Consider the following 24,758-nt stretch of genomic DNA (forward strand, 5'->3'; position numbering starts at 1 on the left):
AAGCTCAGGGTTGCAGTAATACATCAGTCTTTTTTCTTTCCATAATAAAGAAGACCATAATCCATCTTTTGTTTTTTCTCCCCAATATCAGTTCATTTCAGGCCAGTTGCATGCATTGTTCGTCTCCCAAAATGGTTTGCGAGACTAAAATTGTTGCAGACGAACACGAGGCCATAGCTGGGACCAAAAAAGATTCAGTTATAGTTTCCTCCTCGCAAATGTGGACGTCTTCTTCGCCTTCTCCCAGTGCGTTCGAGAGTAAGGTTGAAAAACGGGACCAGGTTTTTATTCGAGAGTTTGAACGTTCGGACCATGAGGAGGTGCGCCGGATCTTCACCGAGGGAATCATGGAGCGGATACCCAATTCGGCATTTCGGGGTCTAAAACAGCAAACTAGAACCCAATTTATCTATGCTTTACTCACAGGTAAGTGGTCAAACTATGGGTATAGGATGAGCGTAACGGGTTCCCCTGCAACATGTGAAAATAGGCTCTGAGCTGTTTAAGTTCATATATAACTAAAACGATGAGCCTAATCAATTCAGACATTTTATGCGTAAAACTAAAAAGCTAACGGTTTTTTTCTCCGCTCACATAATCTTAAAATCTTTTTTCGTTTAAAATGCCAGTGAATATATGAGTAAAGGAGTCACAAAGGCAGCAGCAGTCCAGAACATGCGGCATGTGTGCGCGCGCGCCGAATGAATGAATGAATCCCGCGCGAGCGCACAGCGTTCCCCACATACGTCTCATGTTAGTGCACGAAGTTGTGTTTGTTGAGATATGTGACGTTTTGATTACAGATAATTGTTAACTATTAATGCTACGTATCATTTTTAATGATTATTTCCTTTTCATGTTTACTAATGATGTTCAGTGGTTTTCAACTGCAGGCGGTGTAACCGAGCACCGTGGCGATCTGGCTAGACAGCAACCTTTTTTATGCTGCGTTGAAATGACATTTATGCCACACATCTGAAATGAATGAGGTGTTTTAACAGTGTCCATAAACTTACATAATATATACGCTTAGAGTACGCTGCATCACTGTACACATAGTACGACAATTGTTTCTCAGATAAATGAATCATAAAGGCTAATACTTGAGTAGCAAAGACTTTGTAAGCGCAATTTATAGTGTATTAGAGTTGAAAGTACCTCTGTGTTGACAGTAAACAGTGCGCATCGTGTTGCAGTGGAGTGTGTGGATAATGCAGCAAGTCAGTTGTTCTCAAGAGCGTCATCTAGTGTCAACATTCTCGACATACTCAGATTTTCTTGGGTTTAATTACATCTATGAAGACCCTGTTATAGCGCCATCCATGCCCATTAAATTTCCAAGTCGTACTAATGTATAAAGATTTTTTTTTTTAACAGGATACACTGTTTAATTACTTTGCACTACATCTCACTGCTCAGGGTGTATCTGCACACTCCTAGTGTGTAAAACATTTGATGTCTGTTTGCCTCTCCTCTGCCAAAAATCAAACATTTGATTCTCTTTTCTGACAGGTGTCGTTTATTTTTTTTCCATTTCTCCATAGTAATGTGCTATGTTATGACCAAATCCTTCACACTGACCTTCTGCGCACCATTTATTCTAATGGGTGCACGTTATTACTACAGCAGAAAAGTAATTCTCAACTACCTGGACTGTGCTCTGCACACTGATATGGCTGACATTGAGACATATTACATGAAACCCACAGGTAAGGCGTAATTTCAAGCGCACACACACATTCACACAAAATTATCATCACAACTAGGTTTTCAACATGTTTTGCTACATTTGTGAGGACATTTAAAAAAAAAGATGGCCCTCATAAGTATAGCCAAACCTGGACACACATATGAACTACTGTTCAAAAGTTTGGGTCTGTAAGATTAAAAAAAAAAAAAAAACAAGGCTGCATTTATCTGATCAAAATTACAGTCCAATAAATAAAAGAAAAAGATAATTTCAACTTGAAATAATGTTAAGGTTCCTTCAGAAATCATTCTAATATGCTGATCTGGTGTTCAAGTTTTCTTGATTCTTTGATGAATAGAAAGTTCAAAAGAACAGCATTAATATAAAATATATATTTTTTTGTTACAATGTAAATGTCTTTACTGTCACTTTTGATCAATCTAATGTGTCCTTGCTGAATAAAAATATATATTTCTTAAAAAAAAATTACTGACAAACTTTTGAATGGTACTGTATGCATTTAATGTTTGTCTGCAGATTCTGTGGTGTGTAGTTAATTGTATTGGTGAAGTCACTGACATCTAATATATAAAAAGTCACTATATTTTAATATATAATGTATGATGTATAAATATGTCTATGCCAAATGGCACATGGGCACTTGGTAGTGAATATATTTATGCTAATCACACACACAGGCTCAAATACGTATATAAACTTCATATTTAATTACTGAAATAAGTCTCCCACAATGCACCAGCTTCCCCAATCAAACATTTATCTCACCAGAACAAATATTCTCAGGATCGGTACCTGTGATACTGAGGTTAAATACTGCACTTTAGGAGTCCAAGAGGGGATGAATAGCTGATGTGTAGCTTTCATGCGGAAGACTCATGAAATATGCAGAAAGTCTCTCTCAGTTCTGCTCTTGAGGATAACTGTTTGGAGTCATGTGGCCCTATTGATTGAAGGGAGGAAAAATGCTGATTATTGTATTGCGGCAAACTCAGAATTACAGCTATAATCCTTAATGTACCCCAATTGTGATACAGTAGTAAACATACTAATAAATACTGCAGATATTAAAAGCACACTTGGAAAGTGACAAAATAATGGAGGTTAGCTAGTGGCTCATCAGTACCCTGACGACTTGCAGGTAGAAAGGGTTCTTTAACCTAGTTGTTTATGATTGGTGTTCTAGAATTGTTTGCCAGATGGTAGTAGCATGTGCAGATTGAATGCTGGGTGGCTGAAATCTTTTATTACTCTATGGACTTTCTTCAGACAGCGTTAGTGTAAGGACAGACATTTATTGCCTATGGTAAACTCCACTGCAGCACTTCACGGTCAAACTCAGAACAGCTGCCATTCCAAACAGCCAGATGCTGCTGATCAGAACGCTTTCTGCAATTCAACGCTAGAAGTTTAAAAGGGTCTCTTTTACACCCCTAGTGCACGTGTACTGTATATTAGATCCGGACCTGTGTATGGTGTCTGTTTCCGCACACTACTGACTCAGAATGAGTCTGGCAGATCTGCTGTGTCACCAGACATTATTAGAAATATATAACACATAACAGGTTTACAAGAAAATGGCCTTACCTGTTAGAGATAAAAATTATGGGGGTCTGTAAAGCAAGTTCATCATAATAACCAATTCACACTGCACTGAAGGAGGCAAAACAATAGCGACCATCACCAGATTAAAGTACGTCACTCACTCAGACTTCACCCGGCAAAAACAAGTGCCAACCAATGGTGACACATGCCAACGAGGGTTACACACTGATCCGACAACACCTGGAAAACATGTTTGTTGCCCTTTGCGTGTGTCTGATGGTGCTGTGTGAATTGTCTATCATGCATGCCCTGGGGAATGACGTAAGAGTGACATAAAATGATACACTCCCATAAAGTTCCGTAAGATTTTGAAAAAAAAAAAAAAAAAGAATTAATACTGTACTTTCATTAATTGTATTATTATACTTGTATGTTGTTATGCCTTTTTAAAATAAATGCTGTTCTTATGAACTTTCTTCATTAAAGAATCCTAAAAACAATATATTACTGTTTCCACAAAAATACTAAGCAACACAACCATTTTCAGCTTTAATAATAAATGTTTCTTAGGAAGCAAATTGGCATATTAGAATGATTTCTGTAGGATCATGTTTCACTGAGTGATGGCTGCTGGAAATTCAGCTTTGTCATTCCTGGAATAAATTGTATTTTAAAATATATTAAAATAGAAAACAGTTATTTTAAATTGTAATAACATTTCACAATATTAGTGCTAAAAAACAATTTATTTGAAATATTAATCTTTTTAAAAACCTTATAAATGTCTTTACTGTCATCAATTGTATGCATCTTTGCATAAAATAGTATTAATTGCAGACAGTTTCTATGCATACAGGCTTCTTATTTAGTCCTACATCAAATGAAAGGGAGAATTCAAGAGAGAGAATCAAAGCCCCGCTGTGAGTTATGTATGGTAGTTTTGTTTAGTGGCAGCATGCAGACAAAGGATTCTCCCAAGGGATTTTCTCTCTTGCTATGCTAATGTGGAATCCTGCATCTGAGGAGGAAATGGTAAAAGAATATATGGGTTCCCTTTCATGGGAACTTCGAACAGCGTCCTCTAGGGGTCGCTATGGGGAACGCCTCGTCGTGACCCGTGTCTGAAGCATACATTGAAAAAACACCAACTTGTTGGCCGGCGACAGCCATGACGTCACTACCGGTGCGACTATAGTATAAATAGGCGCCGGGAGCACACATCATTCTCTTCTTCGTCTTCATTGACTGTTTTGTTTGAAGCGTGCATTTCTGTGGTAAGAGCGATCTCTATTTATCTCATTATGGCGAGCACTAGCAAAGCATTTAAGGATGTGTGCATCCGTGTTGACGTTGTTTAACATCTGATGACACACACGATCTATGCGTTATTTGTCACGACGAGGCGTTCCCCATAGCGACCCCTAGAGGACGCAGTGTCTCATTCCCTACTCAGGGAACCATGGTTACATAAGTAACCTGAGACGTTATCTGCCAAGGTGAGCTAGATGTTTCTTGAATGCACTAAACATCTATTTGGAGTGGCTTATGACATTCCAGGGACAGAGTTTCTGTCAGGTACTTGGAAGATAACAAACATCCCATAATATAAAGCATGAAGATATCGCTTTAATATGTGAAAATACACAGGCAGATCTGTTATGCTACCCGCAAGTAATTAATGACAATTAAATGGTGTTTGTGGCACATTTAATTTCCTTAATGTGTTGTGAAACTGCCTATTCAGCAGGAAATAATGTAAATAATGATCATAAAAAGTTAAATATTATTGCCTTATGTTATTTTTCTACATTTTAGTGGCCTTGCACATATACAAGAGAAGCATTTATCAGACAGCTGGGGAGGGGTTGTGCAAATGTATGTGTGTGGTAAAACTAATGAGTGTACAGCAGGACGTTGTCTCACAGTGATTAATAGTGCTCCTCAGCCCTGAAGCTAATGCAGTTATGACACACACACACACACACCTCTGTGTGATATACAGTAGCAATATGTCACAACATGGCACTATGATATTCTCAGCACTACTATTTTTACGTAGAAAGACTGCAACTCCTTCTACATAAATATTACACTTATGCAGTATTATATATTGTATGTTGTGATTGTACTTGATGTTCAATGAAATCTCTTTATGACACTTTATTCTACACACAGAATAAATAGTTTTCTGATTTTAGAAGATAGTGTTGACTAGATGCTTAAGAATGTGTTGAACCATGAGATAGAAAAGAGTGTGTCAGAAGTTAATAGACCTTAGGTTATAAACGTGATTCTTAAAAAAAACAACAATTAGTATGCATGATAGAAGATAATAATATTCATTTAAAACTCATCCGTTCAGACATACCTTTATACATGTTTTTTCTTGGAGTTTAGTCCCGTCCTTTTGTATATATTCTTTGCAGCTTCTGTGGCACAGATGTGACAGTCCTGCCCCTCGCTTCTCTCTGCAACTCCATAAGTAACTTAGTTCAGCAGAACAGAACCGAGCCTTACAAGCATGAATGTTTAAGATTAGAAATACCATAATCTGTGCTCCGCTCCTGTCCTGATCTGACCTACAGATGACAGTTGACTTGCCCAACAAGAAAAAGTGCACTTAATCCAGTAATTCCAAAAACACTTCCCAAATTCCCCCAAGTCATGGAATTCTGAGAATTATTAAGGCAAGTCATCAGTGGTAACAGCATTTGAGCATGTAAAAACAAATTGTCAATCATGGGACTCACCAATACATTTCAATACCTTTGATGGCGCACATATTTTATTACTCTTCCTACAACAAAACATTGTAAAAAAAAAATATGTGAAACTAACAATGAACTAATCATAAATATCTCTCCCATCTGTTATATTCTATTAACAGCACATTTGGGCATCTGTAATTCCGGGCAATTGGAATCGAATTTGACTGGCATGATCCATAATTACAGACTGCTACACAGTGTGCTTAAATGTGGTTTCGCATTTCAGAACTCAGTCTATTTGTAAGCTGCACTCACACTAATGCAACATCACTATATATCTCCAGATGAACATAACTTAATTTTCAGAGTTAAAAAAATGTATAAGGTTGATCATGTGGTGCCAAACAAATAAAAATAAAATATATACTTGAAAAGAGTATAACTTTGCTTAACTATTTACCTCCACTTTACTATTTCAGTGCAGCACATGTATTGAACATTAGCATGGTCGCTGCTTGAATAACCTCTCATTGGCTACTTTGCCAATCTTACTGAAAACTGAATCATTGATTTTCTATATAATGTAAGATGAATGGATTTCAATTAGTCTAGAACTGAAAGATTTGATTTGATTGATCTTCTAATGATGAGAGGTGTTGAAAAGCAGCCCATACTATGATGAATATTACATTCAGATGGAAAGAGGCATGACCCTGGAGGGCAGACTCTTTAAGTTTTTCATCAAGACACTTGAATTGAAAACTAGATTTTACAAATAGTTGCCAAAGTTTTACTCTAAAGACAAAACTGAATAATCTCTTCGTTTTGATTCCCACAGGCTCTTGTTTCTGGGTGGCAGTTTTGCAAGGCCAGGTTGTGGGCATCGTGGCAGCGCAAGGCCGAGAAGACGACAACACAGTGGAACTCCGTCGCATGTCAGTGGACTCTCGCTTCCGTGGTAAAGGCATCGCCAAGGCTCTGGGTCGACGTGTTCTAGAATTTGCCATGTTAAACAACTACTCGGCTGTGGTTCTGGGAACAACTGCAGTCAAGATGGCCGCCCACAAGCTGTACGAGTCATTGGGTTTCCGGCGAGTGGGAGACACTGAGGACTACACGCTACCAGGGATGACCCGTTCACTGCTGGAGAGGCTCTTCTTCCAGATTCGCTACAGCCGGTACCGATTGCAGCTTCATGAAGAGTGAGAGACAGAGAGTTAACATGAGCGCAGAAGATAGAATATAAACGACAATGCCGGCAATGACCCTGAACCACCCACTGACCGGTCCTCTTCTTCTACCTATTTATTTATGTTTTGGGCTATTTTTAAAAGTCATATCTGTTCCTACAACCTTTATTTTTATTAATTTTCATTTTTATTCTTATTTTCATGATCATTGTTTTTGAGGGGGTTTAGCAGAACCTTTCATTCCTTTGACCACACTGGATGTTTCTCCTCTTATTCTTTCTTCTCATGGTCATCTTGCCATGAAACACCATGAACAAATGAATAGCCCCAATGATTTGATCTTAATTGGATATAAATGTAAATGTGTTCACAGTGATAGATTCTCCCTTAAAGGGTTAGTTCACCCAAAAATGAAAATTCTGTCATTAATTACTCACCCTCGTGTCGTTTCAAACCCGTAAGACCTTCGTTCATCTTCAGAACACAAATTAAGATATTTTTGATGGAATCTGAGAGCTGTCTGACCCTGCATAGACAGCAATACAACTGAAATGTTCCCAAGACGTAAACAGTGTATGCTGTTCTGTGTCAGCTGTGTCACCTGGATACACTATTTTCGTTCAGATCAAATCACAACAACGTAGGAAACAGATCCGGCATGACACAGCTGATACAGAACAGCATACACTGTTTACATCCAGCTGATACTCTCCAAAATGGCGCTACACAAATCTCCTTGCTATGTTTCTGGACTTGGGAACATTTCAGTTGTATTGCTGTCTATGCAGGGTCAGACAGCTCTCAGATTCCATCAAAAATATCTTAATTTGTGTTCCGAAGATGAACGAAGGACTTACGGGTTTGAAACGACATGAGGGTGAGTAATTAATGACAGAATTTTCATTTTTGGGTGAACTATCCCTTTAAAACACATAAATCAAGGCAGCTAAATTCTGCCTCTGCCTCCATTCTATAGGCCGATCCACAGGGTAGCACAGACCACTATCAACACAGTTCATGATCCAGTGGACACTGGAACTGGAGGGAAGGAGGTAGTAAAGTTTGATCCACCTTTTCTGATGCCACCTTCCTCCTGAGGAAGTATGTTTGAAACTTGCAACAGCAGCAGTCTGGTGGAGTCAAACAGTCCATCGAATTGTAATTTTTAGTCCAAAGCACAGAATTTTTAACTGTGTCAAACTGATGAACAAAAAGAGCTAGAAATGTGATTATTATAAAGCCAGTGATTTATATCCCTAAGCACCCCTTGTTTAAAAGGTTACGATAACAACTTTGCAATATAATCTTTATTTGTTTTGAGAAGGTTCGGTGCCACAGTATCAACAAAGGTCAGAAATTACTAGAAAAACATGAATGTTCATCATGTTAAAGAAATAAATAGGGAAAAAAACGTTTCTCTACACTTAATTTGGCTGACATTGCGGTTACAGTCAGTGAAATTCACGTTTACAGTGAAGTGCTACAAAAAAAGTCACTTGAAATCTAAAATCTACAAAAAAAATAATTATAAGAGTACACACATTTCATATACTGTGATAATCTGTATCACATAATTGATCCGATTTTAGCACATATCTATTTGTGTACTGATTTGATGAAGCTTTAATAATGACTTGATTAAACCTTTGTACACTTTGTGGATAATTTCACGATTCAGGTTTGGGGAAAAATACTTACTACAAAATTGCTGAATTGTGGTCATGCTTCCCAGTCTGATATTGCTCCTCCGATGCATATCTAAAATACAAACAAAGCAAAAACAACCAGACTCCAATTGTATTCAAATTAAACTTGGGTGGCATAAAAGCAGCAATATGATGATAAAACAGAAATTAATCCGAGCACAAATCTAAATTTGGATAAATATATATATAAAAAATGACTGTATAAGTACACAATATAAGGCTTTATATTCTGCAACTATTCAATATGTATATGTAAAATGGTTGAATACATATATTATGACATACCCATAATCTCTCTCTGTCTCTACCCTCCTATCACAGTACCAGCACAGGGAGAGATACAAACCACAATGAGCCTCATCTGTGACATAATGTTGTATAAAGTTAAGAAACTAAATGTGATTTAAAATACATAGAAGTAACATGTAGTGCAAAAAACAAAAACAAAACAAAAAAATAATAAACATGAACATCGTCAGTTTTCCTCGACTTTAACCCCACCCCCATCCGAATATCTAACTGCAACCCTGGGCCAGACCTCTCCCTCCCTTACGTCCCCCAACCTTCATCCCCACCCCCACCCCCATCTCTGCATGCGCCACGGAGTCTTGTTGCGCTGCCTTTTTCCCATTCTAGCTTGTACTATCCCCCATACTTCCCTCCCTCTGTGATGTCACAGTAGCAGTGTGGAGAGTTGTGGGCATGGCTTAGAATGTGAGATGGGCGGGGTCAACCAAATAATAGGACTACCCACCAGCTTGCTGCTTCAATGACATCACAGCTGCCAATAGTAGAATGCAAGAGCAATGCAAGTATGTGGCATGCCTCTGTACCTGGTTTGTGCGTACGGTGCCTGCCCTGGAAAAGAAGTATATTTAAAACTATGTAAAACAAGCTTCTTTTTTTAACTGAACATATAACAAATACGTGTTTCATTGTTCAAAGAAATCGTTGTTGCATGAAACGTCTTTGAAAGAAAAATGAGCAAGAAAATACCCTCTTTCACATGGCAAGTCTTAAAAGTGGAGCGGTTTCTTTTCATATTTCTATGTAATTTCAGTTCATTCTAAAATTCTTACTGTCATCTTTTAGGATATTGTGAGATGTCCTTTTTCTCGTAAGAAGGCCTTGAAAATTATTTATCTGAATGCGCTGTTTTGATTACAGTTCAGTTACGTGACGCTTCTCACTTTACTTGAGGACGTCGCTATTTAAGCCATGTGGGTTGAAACGAATAAGGCACTTAGAAAGCAATTCTCTAGACACAACTTTGCCAGTGTGTGCTAGTCAAATGAAACATAGCATTCACCTGTCTCCCTTAAAATTGACTCATTAGGTGGTCAGCTACACTGTGTTTGAATGCACTTAACATCCTTAAGAAGAAAGGCTGGGCTGATTAAATCCATGATGGGATATTTAAACTATCAGCACGAAGGCCAGTGTAAACCCAAAACAAACAGGCTACAGATTGCTTACCTGAGATCTTGTGAAACATTTGCGCTAAACTGTGAAAGGTTAAAACAATCCACAAACACACATTAATGGAATAGATTATGAAAATATACAAGGAGCACAAAGTTGTATTCAATACCACGTTTAGGAATCAGTATCAGATCAACTGGAAAAACACACTAATGTCTTAATGGGATTTACCATAGTGCTGGCAGATGTGAATGTACACGGCAATCAGCAATGTATTACGTATTTTGAAGATCCAGATTTGAACAGTGTTTGATGTACTCAAGGTCTTTTGCTATGAGTGTTATTCTTATTCTGTAGTGCAACTGCCTTGAAAATCCTTATCTTATTATTCAGAATGCAGTTAGCATGGGATTGGGATTTCATGTATTAGGTGCATGTATTGTTGCCAGATTGAAGAGAGCCTTATTGTAATGCTAAAATTGCAAGCGAGTGCAAGAACACCATGATCACTGCTTGTGTTTAACTGACCCGTTGGCCAGTCACTGATCATGCCGCAAGTTTTGCACATGCTAAAACTTTTGCACATGCTAAAGGCTCAATTAAATTGGATTTATGTATACAGTTAGTGTGTCATATGTGGGTTTAGACTGGTGACTTGACTGGCTAGTGAAAGTCTCTGAAAGTTGGAGCAGTGTGGCCAAGTTGTTACGCAAGGATAAAAAGCTGGGGTTTTACCCAAGTCTTAAAAAAAAGAAAAGGGGGAAAAAAAACAGAAATAAAGTGCATTCTTTGTATATACATTTCTAGTGTTGATGATAAGGCATTCAGATTGACCTTGGTAACCTGCATGAAAGAGATGGCTGCTAAGAATGTTTCACTTAACAGAGGAAAAGGGAGTCGGGGAAAATCCACAATGGTAGATGGTCTTGCTTCATCACTGTCACCCTTTAGGGGATGCATGGAACAAGCCAAGGCACCAATTTGTGGAGCTGCTCCCTTCTCCCTTCATTTTCTAGGTTGAAAGCACTCCCTTAATTGTGGCTTCAAGTGCCAAGGAGGTAGTGGCACTTGTAGCACAATTGTAAGATTTTTTTTTTTGGTTAATTTTTTAAATAAGGGTTTGTCTTATGCTTATCTATCATCCACTACAATGTATTAAAATTATTTTTTGAAAGTTAAATTTACCAAAGTCGAGATGTTTGCTGTATTTCATTCTTTTGCCGTTTGTCTTTAAGATGTTACCACAACTCATCTTTGTAGAATTCATTTTGGAAATCAAGCCTATGTGCCATTTTATCAAGCAATAATACAAAGTATCACAGCTGAAAAACAAAACAAAACATAAGAACATGATCCATGAGATTATAAAAATGTTAAAATGCTGCATTGATGTTCAATCCCTCATACTTTACTGGTGACAATCGCTAAGATGTTATTAGTATTGGCACAGCAACATCACCACGGGCAAGCCAAGGCCTAACAAAGTGTGAATGTGAATTTTATTTTTTGTATATTCTCATTACGTTTTATATTTCCTTAATTCTAATTACAACTAACATGTTTACTTGCATCTTGTATTCTTCAGTTTACAGTGGATTTTTATGTTGTACTGATATGAAGCCCGGAAAAATAAGTGAAAAACCTTTGTGACTGGGTGATGTCTTGGGCCTCTGAAAGTTGTGTCAAGCTCTGAACCACGATTGGTCGGTCTCAAATATCCACCGTCTCCTGATTCACCAGGAGTGCAGTCTCCAACAATCTGTGACAGTAATCTAAACAGAGAAATCAACCACCACACACCAGTTTTACAAGTGGCGCAATACGCACAGGTTCATATTAACAAAGCTTTTATGATTTTTCTTGAAAACAAAAACAATTAAACTTTTTTATTAACATTTTAATATGTGTAAAGTTGTAAAGTGTAATTTACTGTAAATAGCATTTGGGGACATTTTATGATCATTTTGTAACAGAAACTATATGAATATAATTAAGATGTTTAAAAAAAAAAAAAAAAAAACAACAACAGTACACTTTGGGAAACAACTGCAAACTGAGACACAATTCTAACTATACAATCAGCTTACATTTGTGCCAGTCAGAGCAAATGCAACTTTCAGAGTCCCAGCATCCTCTCAGTACTTATTATGGGCTTTTAGAAGTTACTACTAGTTACTAATTATTGTACGTTACTGATAATTAACGGGTAAATCCCTGGAAATACTTTGGAAATGTATGGCACTTAAAAGATAATTTCACAAGTTGGCAGTAACACTTTTTCTTTGCTTTATAAATGCTCATGTTTACAATTTCTGGTGTAAGTTGGCATTAGTTACCCCATTTATGTCAGCATGGTCACATTTCAGTCATTGGCTGCCTGTTACTATAGAAACAAGCCCACACAAAGCACAGCAGGGAAATTATATGTGGCCATACATGGGGGCAGGGTCAGAAACCACAAATGGGGCTGGGTAGAATTGTGTTTAGGGAAAAATTAGGTTTGAGGTTTTCAGCATGGTAAATCTGACCTTGCTTTACCCATTTGGTCGCAGTGATCACCTGGTTCTTTGAGTCTGAAATCATTGTACTGCCTGAGTTTCCTTTGGAGTTTTTTTTTAAACTGCTGTTTAAGTTCCCCCTTTTTCTTTCATTTCCTCAATACACAGGAACTTTGTAAAGATGTAAAGAAATGTTTTCCTGAATTATGAAAGAAAAGGGTGTACATACTGTATCAATTAAAGGAACGATTCATAAAGCTTGTACACGTGTGTCTGAACAAGTTTTAAAAGCAACGGATGCGCACACATCAAGAACATTCAAAAGTCTAGTTAGATAAGGGCAACTTTATTTACCTCTTATTATGGCAGTATGGTTTGGAGATGTTATTGATAACAGTGACCTTTGAAAAGACCTTTGATTTCAGCAAGTCAACAACTCTGTAATACATTTCCTAACTATGTAAGTAATATGGAAGGCTCAAATAATTTGTTAAAAACATGATCTCATTACTGATCCCCCATTACACATCCTAAAGGATCTTCTCCACCAAATCTCAGTGATGCTAAGCATTTATTAATGACTTTGAGAGAGAACAGACAGATTATGACCTAGCAGGGTAAACGGTTTCTACTCTCAGCACCAGACCTTTAAGAACAGGCTTTCGGGGATATCTTGACATTCAGAGAGGGTTACAGCCATCTGCGCTGTTATCGCCTCTGAAAACACAACAGTCACCTGCACAGTGACTGGAACATTTTTCAAGGGTGTGTTTGTATTGATAGAGTGTATTGCGAGGGGGCACAGAAGATCTGACGCCACAGACGGACACCGAAAATCTGGGTCAGTCAGTGTGTGTGTGGACTGTATACACATGAGACAGAGATATAGCAAAAAGGCAGTGGGCTGGTTCTAAACAAGTTGTGAGGTGCCGTGGAAACAGAAGAGATAAGATTAACGGGTTTAAAATGGAGTGAGCGAGACTCACTAAATGAGGACCGAGTTTATTAATATTCATCAGGAGACAGACGTTCCATCACAGAGGCTGAGAAACAGACAGCAGCACCATCAGCTCACCAAGCCAATAATACACCTGAAATTAAGTCATCTTTATGACAGAGGCCCATATTTATTATTTGTTCACTGAATATATCAATAGAGAGATGTATTGAAGAGCAAATGGCAACATCAGGTGTACAAACGGTGTAAAGAAACAAAAAACAAATTTAATAGCTACTTCTATTCTCATGCAAAGAGATACTAGCTTCTGAACAGTAAGAAGACAAACAGAATACAACAGTAAAAGGATAAAAATGAATCAAGGGAAGCCCCCCCCCCCAAAAAAAAGAAACTGGTATGATCCAGCTTGCTCCTACCGTTGCCCTCGGATACATCTGTGAGAAACAAGAATTGGGAACTGCAGCTGCCTGGTTACCATAGTTACAGGATGAGAGGAAGAGCGGGAGACTCAGAGAGATGCAGCTGTAATATTGCAGGGGAGGTACATCTCGCACATTGAGCCCCATGCTGGTCCAGTGGACAGTGAGACTTTGAGGGGCACCTGAGGATAGAGAGAAATGAGCTGGGATCACTAGAGCGCCTATATCTTCTGATCTACAACTGCTGCATCATTTAGTTTTACAGTAATTTAAAACCAGGCTGTAGGAGGGAAGGCCATCTGGAAATGCAGTGCAGCTTAATTAGGTTACCAATCAAATGCTATGACACAGTGAATCGCATTTATAGAGGACAAATCTGTTTGAAAGTCTGTCTGATATGATTAAGGCTTCTAATAGAGCTATAATATGTGTCTGAAGCAACAAGGAAGAAAGTAAATAGATCATGGCATGTTACTTTCTCTACATCCAGAAGCTCTTCTTTATACTAAGATAAATTGACCGCCATTTAAATGAAGCTGTGTGGGTGTTCACTTACAGAGAGATTCACTCCCAAATGTTCAATGTGCTGAAGAGATTCCATAGTCTTCTTCACCAACACTGTTCACCAACATAATAATCAAAATAATTAAATGGCCAATGTTTTTTGTCTCTAATTGATATAGTTTAATCCCATGCTATCTCACAAAACTAACAAATTCTAAAGACATTAATCAAATATTAATTAGAAATAAAAATGTAAAAGCTACTTTAATCGTATATAAATAATACTAAAATAAGACCACAGAAAAATAGTTTATTTACTCTGAATTATTTGAAATGAACTACTTATTTCACTTGTTCATATAAAAGGACATGTGTGGTCTCCCTCACCAGCAAACTGCTCTAACTGTGAGATCTCCACTTCAAACAGCAGCTCATCATGGATTTGAGCCACCAGCCTAAAAAGATAAAGAGACACAACAACTAGAAGACAACTATCAATCTTAACATGGAGATAACCAGACCATGACCACCAACCCATGATGTGTTTAGCTTCTGGAGTGTGACGGCAATATTACATTAAATGTGTCAATGCTTTACATTGGTCTGGAAGTCATCTATTGCAGACATATCTCCTAATACTCACTGAACAGAACAGAAAGAGACTTGGAGGGAGGGGCAAGGAGAAAGAACGAAGAAGGAGGGACTGAGAGACGCTAACAAAGATAAATGACTGTAATATTTAGAGCTGCACTGCAAGTTGAGTGATTCACACAGATGGACAGAGGGAGGAAAAAAGAGAGAAGATCAGGGATATGTAGAAAAAGAATGAAAGGAAAGGTATCCTTGGATAAGAAAGATTGCATTAGCATATGTAAAAATTAACATAAACCTAGATTAAAAAATGCTGCAAAAATAATTTTCTTTGTTAGTGAATGATACCTAATGCATTATAGGGACAGTCTGTAAAAGGGATAGTTAGTAAAAATTTAAATTCTGCTTTCATTTAGTCACCATTATGTTGTTCTAAACCTGTTCTAAACCTCTGTTCTAAATTATGTTGTTCTAAACCTCAATGTTTTTACATCCATACATAAGAGGTCAGTGGTCACCAAAACTGTTTTGGCTACCAACATTCTCCAAAATCTCTTCTGTATTTTTTAGAAATCATACACGTTTGGAACAACATGAGGGTGACTTAACAGATAACAGAATTCTCATTTATTGGTGAACCATCCATTTAACTAATTGAAACTTACTGTAAAATGTTACTGCATTTCCCATATACAAAATGTATTATTCAGGTACACTTGGGATTATAAGAGAGGGAGGGAGTGGAAAGTTGGACGGATGGATGTACCTGGCAGTGTGAGAGGCAGAAGCCACTTGAGAGCAGATTTTGATCATTGCCATTTTGGCTAGGTCTGCAGCTGAGCCTAATGGGACACACACAGCCATTGTGATGATCACAGATGTAGCAAACATTACAAACACAAGTAGAAACGCACGCAATACCCTGTAGTACAAAGTTGACCGCCTGTCTCTCTGCTTGGTTTCGAAGGTTCCAGTCAGCGGAATGAATGTGAGGGAGAGAACGGCGTCTTCCCATTATGGACATGACAAAATCTAAGGCATCATTAAGAAAGAACACACACAGCAACTTATACACTCATTCAGCCTTATTATACTCAGTCACTCATTCACACGCAGACTCTTTACGAATCACTCATGCCAGTGCATTCCGGGGTAAGTCAGACAATAGGTCAAGCTTTACGCATAAACCCCTGTTGGAAAAGAGTGAGGTCAGCCAGTGGACTCATTCGGAAAACCTCAGAAGCACAGAGACGCCAGGGGCACAAAGAGAGAACACTGCATGCATATGTGTAACAGTGTTCAGGAATGTGTGTGGCTCAGTGTGGGCGTGTCATATGAACAGATAACAATGATGATGCGTCACTGGAAATTGCTATTGTGTTTCTCTGCTATTGTAGATGATGAGAATGGGTGTTGCGTCTGTGTTTTGTTTGTCAAACGCAAAATGTTTGTGTGTATTTGTCTCGGGCGTATCCTTTTAGAAGTGTGTGACAGTAACGTTGCCGGTGCACGTTACTTTTCAGAGTTTTGTGTACTTAAATATCATACAGTGGCCAAAAATATTTGGACACTTAATCCACCCAAAACAACAACAACAAATCTGTGATAATTTACTCAGCCTCATTTCATTCCAAACCTGTTTGACTTTCTTCTCTCAACATAACAGAAAAGACAATAGTTTGAACAACGTTTTAACTATTTTGTCCATACAAAAAATGTAGTGGGGTCAAAAGCAACCAACAATTTTTATTATATGAACAGAACAGAATTTTCATTATTGGGCGAAAGACGAAGACACTTCGAAAAAAGTATAAAAAAATAAAATAAAGGTGGCCATTTTAGAGGATGTAGTCACATAGGCATCCTAGCAGAATAACCACAGGTGTAGGGAAGATTAACTACCATAACTGTTTGACAAGCGGAAAATGTCCAAACCACTTTTTGTAAGTAAGCTTGTGCTATTTTTCTTTGCATTAACAAAATATCAAACCAAATGATATTTATTTTCAGTGACATACACATTTTTTTAATGAGTTCACCTCCCCCTGTATTCATGCTGAACACAAAAGAAGATATCTTGAATAATGTTGATATTGTAACCAAACCGTTCCACAGAAGAAAGTCATTCATACAGGTTTAGAACAACATAAGGGTGACTAAATGATAACAATATTAATGTTTGGGTGAAATAACCATTTCCAAATATCCAAAATACTTTTTGGGCCACTGGGCCCTCCATCACAGCATGCATCAACAGAGAATATGTTATTCTCCTTTTCACCTCTGAGAAAGGTCTTGTCTCCTTTACATTAAGCTACATAAATGCGTCTCTCTAAATTAAAAAAGGCAGCACAGGGATTCTCCCTGAGCAGAAGATTAGACGCAATGACACTCCTACTGGAACTCCCTGTTCTAGAACAGATTACGGAGAGAGAAAGCTCACTCTGTACAGCCCTTCTCCATTTCATTTTCTTGAATCTCTTTCCTCCGTTTCAGAACTCCATAAATTTCTCAGCTAAAATGATAGCAGGTGTTTTGAGGCTGTGCAGGCATGTCAATGCCTCCAGTTTTGATTGTGTAATGAGCGCACTGGAAGAAACTTTCAGTCCCGGAACTTCAGTTTCATTCTGTTTCTGCCTGTTTGATAAGTAACTCTCTGAACATTAAACATTTCAGCATACCTTACAATGTGATTGGATACATTTTCTAACCTATTTGTCAATTACGGTATACTCTAAATGAGACAATCAGCCATCAGAACAGGAACACTGACAATATATATTTTTTCTTATTCTGACTGATTGTCTGATTGAAGGCAATACAGTGAAACCTATGAAATGTTTGATAGCAATGGTACAGTCAGAAAGTCTGTATTTTCCATTGGTAAGAAAGAGTGCTTAGTTCTCTGCAGTGATCCAATACCTTTACTGTAGTAAAATAACTCAGCATATCAGTCGCAATCTGATAATGCCTGACAAAAAAAAAAAAAGTAGCTACAAACCTAACACTGTCTATTTTATTACTGGACTTAACGTATGCTATTGTATTTTCTTATTTATTATTTGATCTTCTTATTTTTAGCTATTAATCATTCGTACTTAACTAATATTTTGATACCTTCTATTTAGCTGCCTTGCATTGTTCTTTATTTTGTGTTGCCATACATTTTATTAATATTTCTCATGCCAATACAGCACACCAAACAAAATTAAAATTTCATACTTTATAATAATAGTAAAACGGCCAGTAAATGGCACACTTGACCTTTTCAAGCAACACTGAGATGAAACGTGAATATAATATAGAATATAATGGCAGCAGCAAATGTATGTAACTCACAGTAGGAGAAGTGAAAGAATGAGTGTGTGACTTAAGTTCACAGCATGGTGTAAAACCACGATGTGTGTAATATCAGTAGAAGTGAGGCCTAACGGCAGCTCTATACACACTGAACTGTGAAGTGAGTGAGTTTTGGGAGAAAGTGTCAGTTGCTGTGCTGCTCTGCTTAGTTTCTTCAACTCTACTCTGTGTTTATCACACATACCATGTTTGTGGCAGTGCTGGATGGTTTGCTGGATGAAGACCGGCACCTCTCTGTATGTCTGTAGGAAAGTGTCCTGAAAACGACTGTCCTCATCTGCACTGCACTCACACCCAGAATGTCAGACAACCACTCTCTTCCTGTGTGTGAGGGTGTCGAGTAAAAGGGAGAGAGAGAAAGTCAGTGGACAAAAGCAAGAGAGAACAGAAATATTCCATGCATAAAACAGTTCAAGGTGAGACAAAAAAGACAAAGTGAGGTGAGAAGAGGCTCAGAATGATTATGAGAAATAGGTTAAACTGAGCACCCCATTCTCCCAATGTTGCTATGACGACAACTACCATGACAACAAATGTGATGACATAAAAACAAGATATAATGGGAGAGCACTGACTTTTGCCTCTACTGATATTGCTAATGTAAAATAACATACACAATAATTATACTTTTATTCACCAAAGAAGCAAAAGTTTCTATTCATCAAAGAATCCTAGTAAAAGATATCATGATTTCGATAAAAAAATGTTAGTTGACCAAAAAGTGAAAAGTCCGTCATCACTTACCCTCATGTCGTTCCATACCTGCATGGATTTCATTCTTTTGTTGAACACAAAAGAAGATATTTTAAAGAATGTGGGTAACCAAACAGATGAGGGTAGCCATTGACTTGAATAGTATAGAAAAAAAATGGAATGGAAATCAATATCTGCCATCAGCTGTTTGGTTAACAACATTCTTCAAAATATCTTCTTTTGTGCTCAACAGAAGAATGAAATTCATACACATTTGGAATGACATGAGGTTGAGTAAATGATTGAAGAAATTTCATATTGGTTATACCATTGGCTATAGCTTTATTCCTGTAAAGCAGCACAACCGTTTTCAACATTGATAATAAGAAATGTTTCTTGAGCACCAAATCACATAATTAGAATGAAGGATCATGTGACACTGAAGACTGGAGTAATGGCTGTTGAAAACTCAGCCTAGCCATCACAGGAATAAATTACATTTATAATTACTGTATATTGATAAATAAAAAAACTGTTATTTTAAATTGTAATATTATTTCACAATATTACTGTTTTACTATTAAGTCTAAGTGTTTTATTCATCCACCAGGCAAAAATTATAACTCTGATGATGTACAAAATTAATAGCACACCTCACCTTTTTAAGCCACACAATTTGAGGTGTCATCATGTCCATAGCACAAATAAGCTGTATGCAAGAGTTTATACTTAGGTCTAATGGTTTGTTCAGAACTCTAACCCTAATTATAGTGTTAACATCACCAGTGACGCTTTGCAAGCAGCAATAATAAATACCTAGCAAATACTGTAGCATCAGATGTAATGTAGCTACTAACAACTTGCATTAGAAAGTGTGCAGTATTCCAACCAATCAAAATGCAAAGAATTTCTCATCAGTCCAACTACAGAGTCACATGACATGGCTGAAACCCATGCTACTTGCTTTAGTTTACACACAGTGACCTGTTGAATGAAACAGGATGGAGTTCATATACCGGCAAGACTCAGGCTCATTTTTATTTGACCTTCTGTCTGCCTGTAATTGAGATTATTTCTAGACAGAAAGAGAGAGATGACTATATCAAGCATGTGAGCAGGAAGATGAAGGCAGCAGCAGGCACGCAGGAGTGATGAAGAGTGTCGCGCTGTGCATTCTCACTGGTTGAAATCATTTTCTCTCTAGTGCCCCTCCTTTTGCCTAATTACTCCAAACTAAACCATCCTTCTCTCTGAGATGCTCAATAGTTAGCCTCTCATATTCTGACCCAGTTGTGTGTGTGTCCACCCCTCCCCCTCGCCTATGAGTGTGTGTGTGTGTTTGATTGTCTTCTATGCTACACCTCCTTTTAGTATTCGGTAACCATGGCAATTCTTCGCTTTCTGCAGGATTATCAACATATGCTGACACTAGCACTCTCACCCCCTCTTTCTCTCACTCACTTTCTACCAGCACTCAGTCACTCATTATTTCCTTCTTCATGCTGTCTCTCTCTTTCTCGTTTTCCTGAGATGACATTATGGTCGAAATGAAAATGTTTCGTTCTGACACATCAAGCCTTATGCCTTTATAAGAGTGCAATAAATGTGTTTTTCTGTATTTAGCAACTTAATGCTCACAAACAAATTTTGGTGAGCCACTTGTGTGATACTGGACTGAAAAATATAAATGAGAGAGAGAAAAAAAACACACAGAGATACATTCAAGTTGACCCAGTTAAAGTAAAGTAGAACAGTGACACCCTCCTTCAGTCCCTCTCTTCCCTCCACACACACATGGAGGCCACATTCTGGGAGATCTCTGTTAGCAACCATTATAAACAATAAGGCTCTCTGCACTTGACTCATAGAGCAAAGCCCTCCAGTCTGGGTCACAACTTTTCTCTTTATTTCTTCCTATCTGTACCATCTATCTCTTTAATTCTAAAAAAATCCATTTATGTATCTCTGCCTATGCCACAATCTTCCCTGTCTGACTAAATACAGATAAAAATATGGATAGTTTATTTACATTTTGAAACCCTAATTTTTTAGTTTCCAAATTCAAAATGTCCACATTTCTTTTTAAAAGGATACACTACTATTCAAAAGTTTTGTTTGTTTGTTTTTTAAAGAAATTAATAATTTTATTCAGCACTGACTTTTGCCACTACTGATACTGATAATGTAATATAATACTTTTATTCAGGAAGAATGCATTAAATTGATCAAAAGTAACAATAAAGCCATTTATACTGTTACCACAGATTTCTATTTCATATAAACTATTATATTTAACTTTATGTTCCTTAAAAACTTCTGAAGAAAAATGTATCACAGTTCCACAACTATTTTCAACATTGATAACGGCAAGAAATATTTGAGCACCTATTATGATTTCTGATGGATCATTTGACACTGAAGACTGGATTAATGGCTGCTGAAAATTTACAATTTTAAAATGTAATAATATTTTACAATATTACTGTTTTTAGCTGTATTTTATTTATCAAATAAATGCAGCTTTGTTGAGAAATGGAGACGATTTTCAAAAACATTTTTAAAAAATGTTACTGATCCCAAACGTTTGAACGATAGTATAATTAACTCAGAAATGAAATTTCTGTCATCCATTCACCCTCATGTTGATTGAAAGTTATATTTTTCCCTGACTGCTGCTTTTGAATTCACATCTTCTGTGCCTAAAGAAGTGTTGCTAGTAATGCCCTTTCAACTGTACATGTTCCTGTGTGCCATCACCCTATCAGCGCTGTCAGGATGTCATTTTCTTGCGGCTCCACAGTAATTAGTAACATGGTATTTACGGCTCAGGGGAGCGCCCATGAGCAAAGATGGCAGCATGCAGGAATTCATGGTACTGCATGCAACAGCCACTGAAGAGAAGCCGTGTGGTTTGAGTTAGCAAAACAGCACTTTTAAATGCTTGGTAAAATATATAATAAATATTGCCATGTTCTGTACTTCCTGTAGATTAAAGTGATGGTTTGCATGCATTATGGGTAACATAGTTCTCACCAGCTCCATAAACCACAGAGTAGACGATACGCTTGGCATGCTCTCTGTCCTCCAGACTTACTCTGTCCTCACTCATACCCTTCCTAAAGACAAAGACAGAGACATTTATGTAATGAAAGTGCTAGCAGTGCTGGTGGAATCCGCGTTTGTAAAGTGACAGGGAATCAGAGGCTGCCCAGCAGATGTCTTACTGCATTAGAGAAGCAGCCAGTGTCGGGTCAGCACTCACACTTTATTATATCAAAATCTCAGCTCTTTTGTGTAAGCAACACACACACATACATACATAAAAGAAGGAATATGCTAACAGAAATGCTGTGATGATCTGGGGTAATATCCATCCTCACACACAAACTGGGCTCATGTTAGCAATCAAATCACACTTTGTCTTGACAGGCCTGTCACCGTGCGCTACGGTAACTGTGGAGATGTGAGCATCAGACTGATCTTGCTCTCTGTCTGGTTGACTGCACACAGCCTCAGGGTGAAACACACAGACTGGTACTGCAGGACACTTTGCCCTCTTGTCAGCCTGTATATTACCTTTTGCGTGTGTGACAAATGGAACATCTAGCATTCTTTAAACTCTTTTTGGTCGACTCTCTGTCTTCTTAACCTGTTACCTAAAGTATGACCATTACACTTTATTGGCTTGTTTTTAAATACCATGCATATGAAGTCTCTACTAACTACTAGAGATGTCACAAAAATGAACACTTTTTAATTGTTTGGCATCCAGACAATACATATATTTTTATATATATATACACGTTTATATACATACACTGTTAGCAATTGATGTAATTTTTTACAATAAATTTTACAACAACGCATTGTATTCATGTTTTTATTGTAAATGCAAATGCATGATGGGAAATTTAAGGACAGTCCTGTAATATTATTGTAACTACACAGCAAAGCATGTGTCATGTAAGCGGTCTGTATCTAAATAAAAACTGCACAAGGAGACTACTTTGAAGGGGATAGCAGCCAAATTTAAATTGGGTGATTTTTTTTTATTTCATAGGCACACTGAACTTTTTTTTATTGCACCCTGAGCATATTTCAGGCACAGAAAGTTTCCTTGCTTTAACCATTAATTAATTAAGTCAATTTTTTGGGTTAAGGTATTTTGCAGACGCTTTTGTCCAAAGTGACCTACAATATACAGTACATACATACAAAGACATTATATATTTAAGAAAAACAATGTAAAAGCCAATGTAATTCTAAATGTTAAGTTGTTAAATGTGTTAATGTTAAATAAATACATCAACGTCATTTTCTTCTACGAGCAAGTAGGAATAGGTTACTTACTTTGTTTTTTACACAGTATTCATCATTAACATTGTTGTTTATAACCATGTTCCCCCTGATGATAGGCTGTCTGGACGTCTGGAAGTGAGCTAGATTCTTCAGTGAAACTGTAATTTTGTTTGTATGAAAAAAAATATGGATACTTTTGTTTGGAAAAAAAAAAAGATAAAAAGTTTGTAACATGTGATGTTGCATAGTTAATAAAAAAAATAATAAAAAGTTGCCATTGTTTTGGTTTTAATTGTGGAAGATGGAAAATTACAGTATTTATTGTAACATTTACAAATAACAAGATATATACAATATATTGAATTACAATATTAAATTGTAATTCTCTCCTGTAAAATTACAGGAAATTCCTGGCAACTGAGTTGCAGTAAATATACAGTAAATTATAATAAATTACAGCATTTTACTGTAATAATGCTACTATAATCACAGTAGCACTGCTGTATAAATACAGTACTTTATTGTATTAAAAAACAGTACATTACCTGTATATTACTTGCTGTAAATTCACAGCAATTAGTTGCCAGGAATTTCCTGTAAAATTACAATACATTTTTAACAGTGTATGTTTATATATATATATATATACACATACACACATGTACCAAGCCCTTTCAATGAAATAAAATATAGTATTAAAAATAAAAAGCAATTTAACAAATTGTTTTATTTACAAAAAATGCTATTGCTAAAAAGGTAGAGGTCTTTCGTTTTAGGTTGAGGTTAATGGTTTGGATTAACCTCACATACAGCATCTAATCATTTTTTTTTTCCATTTTTCTGAATGAGTGTTTGGAGTGTGAATTTTAAAAACCCATAATGACTTTATTAGTGCAAAGACACTGGGGGTCCTGTCAGCAGGACAAAACAAAACACTTATAATAACTCTGCTGCCATAGCAAAACAAGTGTTTAAAGTAACTGCTACCTGGGCACAACATACTGTCCCTGTCTCATGACCACATCAGAACAGGTGTACACAATCATTCAAAATGTTTGGGGTTGGTAAGATATTTTTTGAAAGAAGTGACTTATGCTCACCAAGGCTGCAAAAATTCAGTAATATGTGAAATATTATTACAATTTAATGTATTTTAT

General features: G+C 37.1%; 1 protein-coding gene and 1 pseudogene across 1 annotated transcript; one reads left to right on the forward strand and one right to left on the reverse strand.

Annotated features, from left to right (window-relative positions):
* On the forward strand, nucleotides 1-7,551 carry nat8l (N-acetyltransferase 8-like). The gene is made up of 3 exons (XM_016570190.1): nucleotides 1-426; nucleotides 1,545-1,709; nucleotides 6,800-7,551. The coding sequence occupies exons 1-3, from the start codon at nucleotides 111-113 to the stop codon at nucleotides 7,165-7,167; spliced, it is 849 nt and encodes a 282-aa protein (XP_016425676.1). The 5' UTR covers nucleotides 1-110; the 3' UTR covers nucleotides 7,168-7,551.
* Nucleotides 7,552-8,042: 491 nt separating this feature from the next.
* LOC107753975 (DNA polymerase nu-like) overlaps nucleotides 8,043-24,758 on the reverse strand; it is a 43,540-nt pseudogene continuing 26,824 nt past the window's right edge.

Source organism: Sinocyclocheilus rhinocerous, unplaced genomic scaffold (genome assembly GCF_001515625.1).
Source record: "Sinocyclocheilus rhinocerous isolate Xijiao unplaced genomic scaffold, SAMN03320098_v1.1 scaffold831, whole genome shotgun sequence".
Taxonomy (NCBI): domain Eukaryota; kingdom Metazoa; phylum Chordata; class Actinopteri; order Cypriniformes; family Cyprinidae; genus Sinocyclocheilus; species Sinocyclocheilus rhinocerous.

Excerpts from the sequence above, each read along its gene's own strand:
- nat8l (XM_016570190.1), top strand. The coding sequence starts at position 111 with ATGCATTGTTCGTCTCCCAAAATGGTTTGCGAGACTAAAATTGTTGCA. Across the intron at positions 427-1,544 it reads TATCTATGCTTTACTCACAG|TAATGTGCTATGTTATGACC; the intron begins GTAAGTGGTCAA and ends ATTTCTCCATAG. Across the intron at positions 1,710-6,799 it reads ATATTACATGAAACCCACAG|GCTCTTGTTTCTGGGTGGCA; the intron begins GTAAGGCGTAAT and ends TGATTCCCACAG.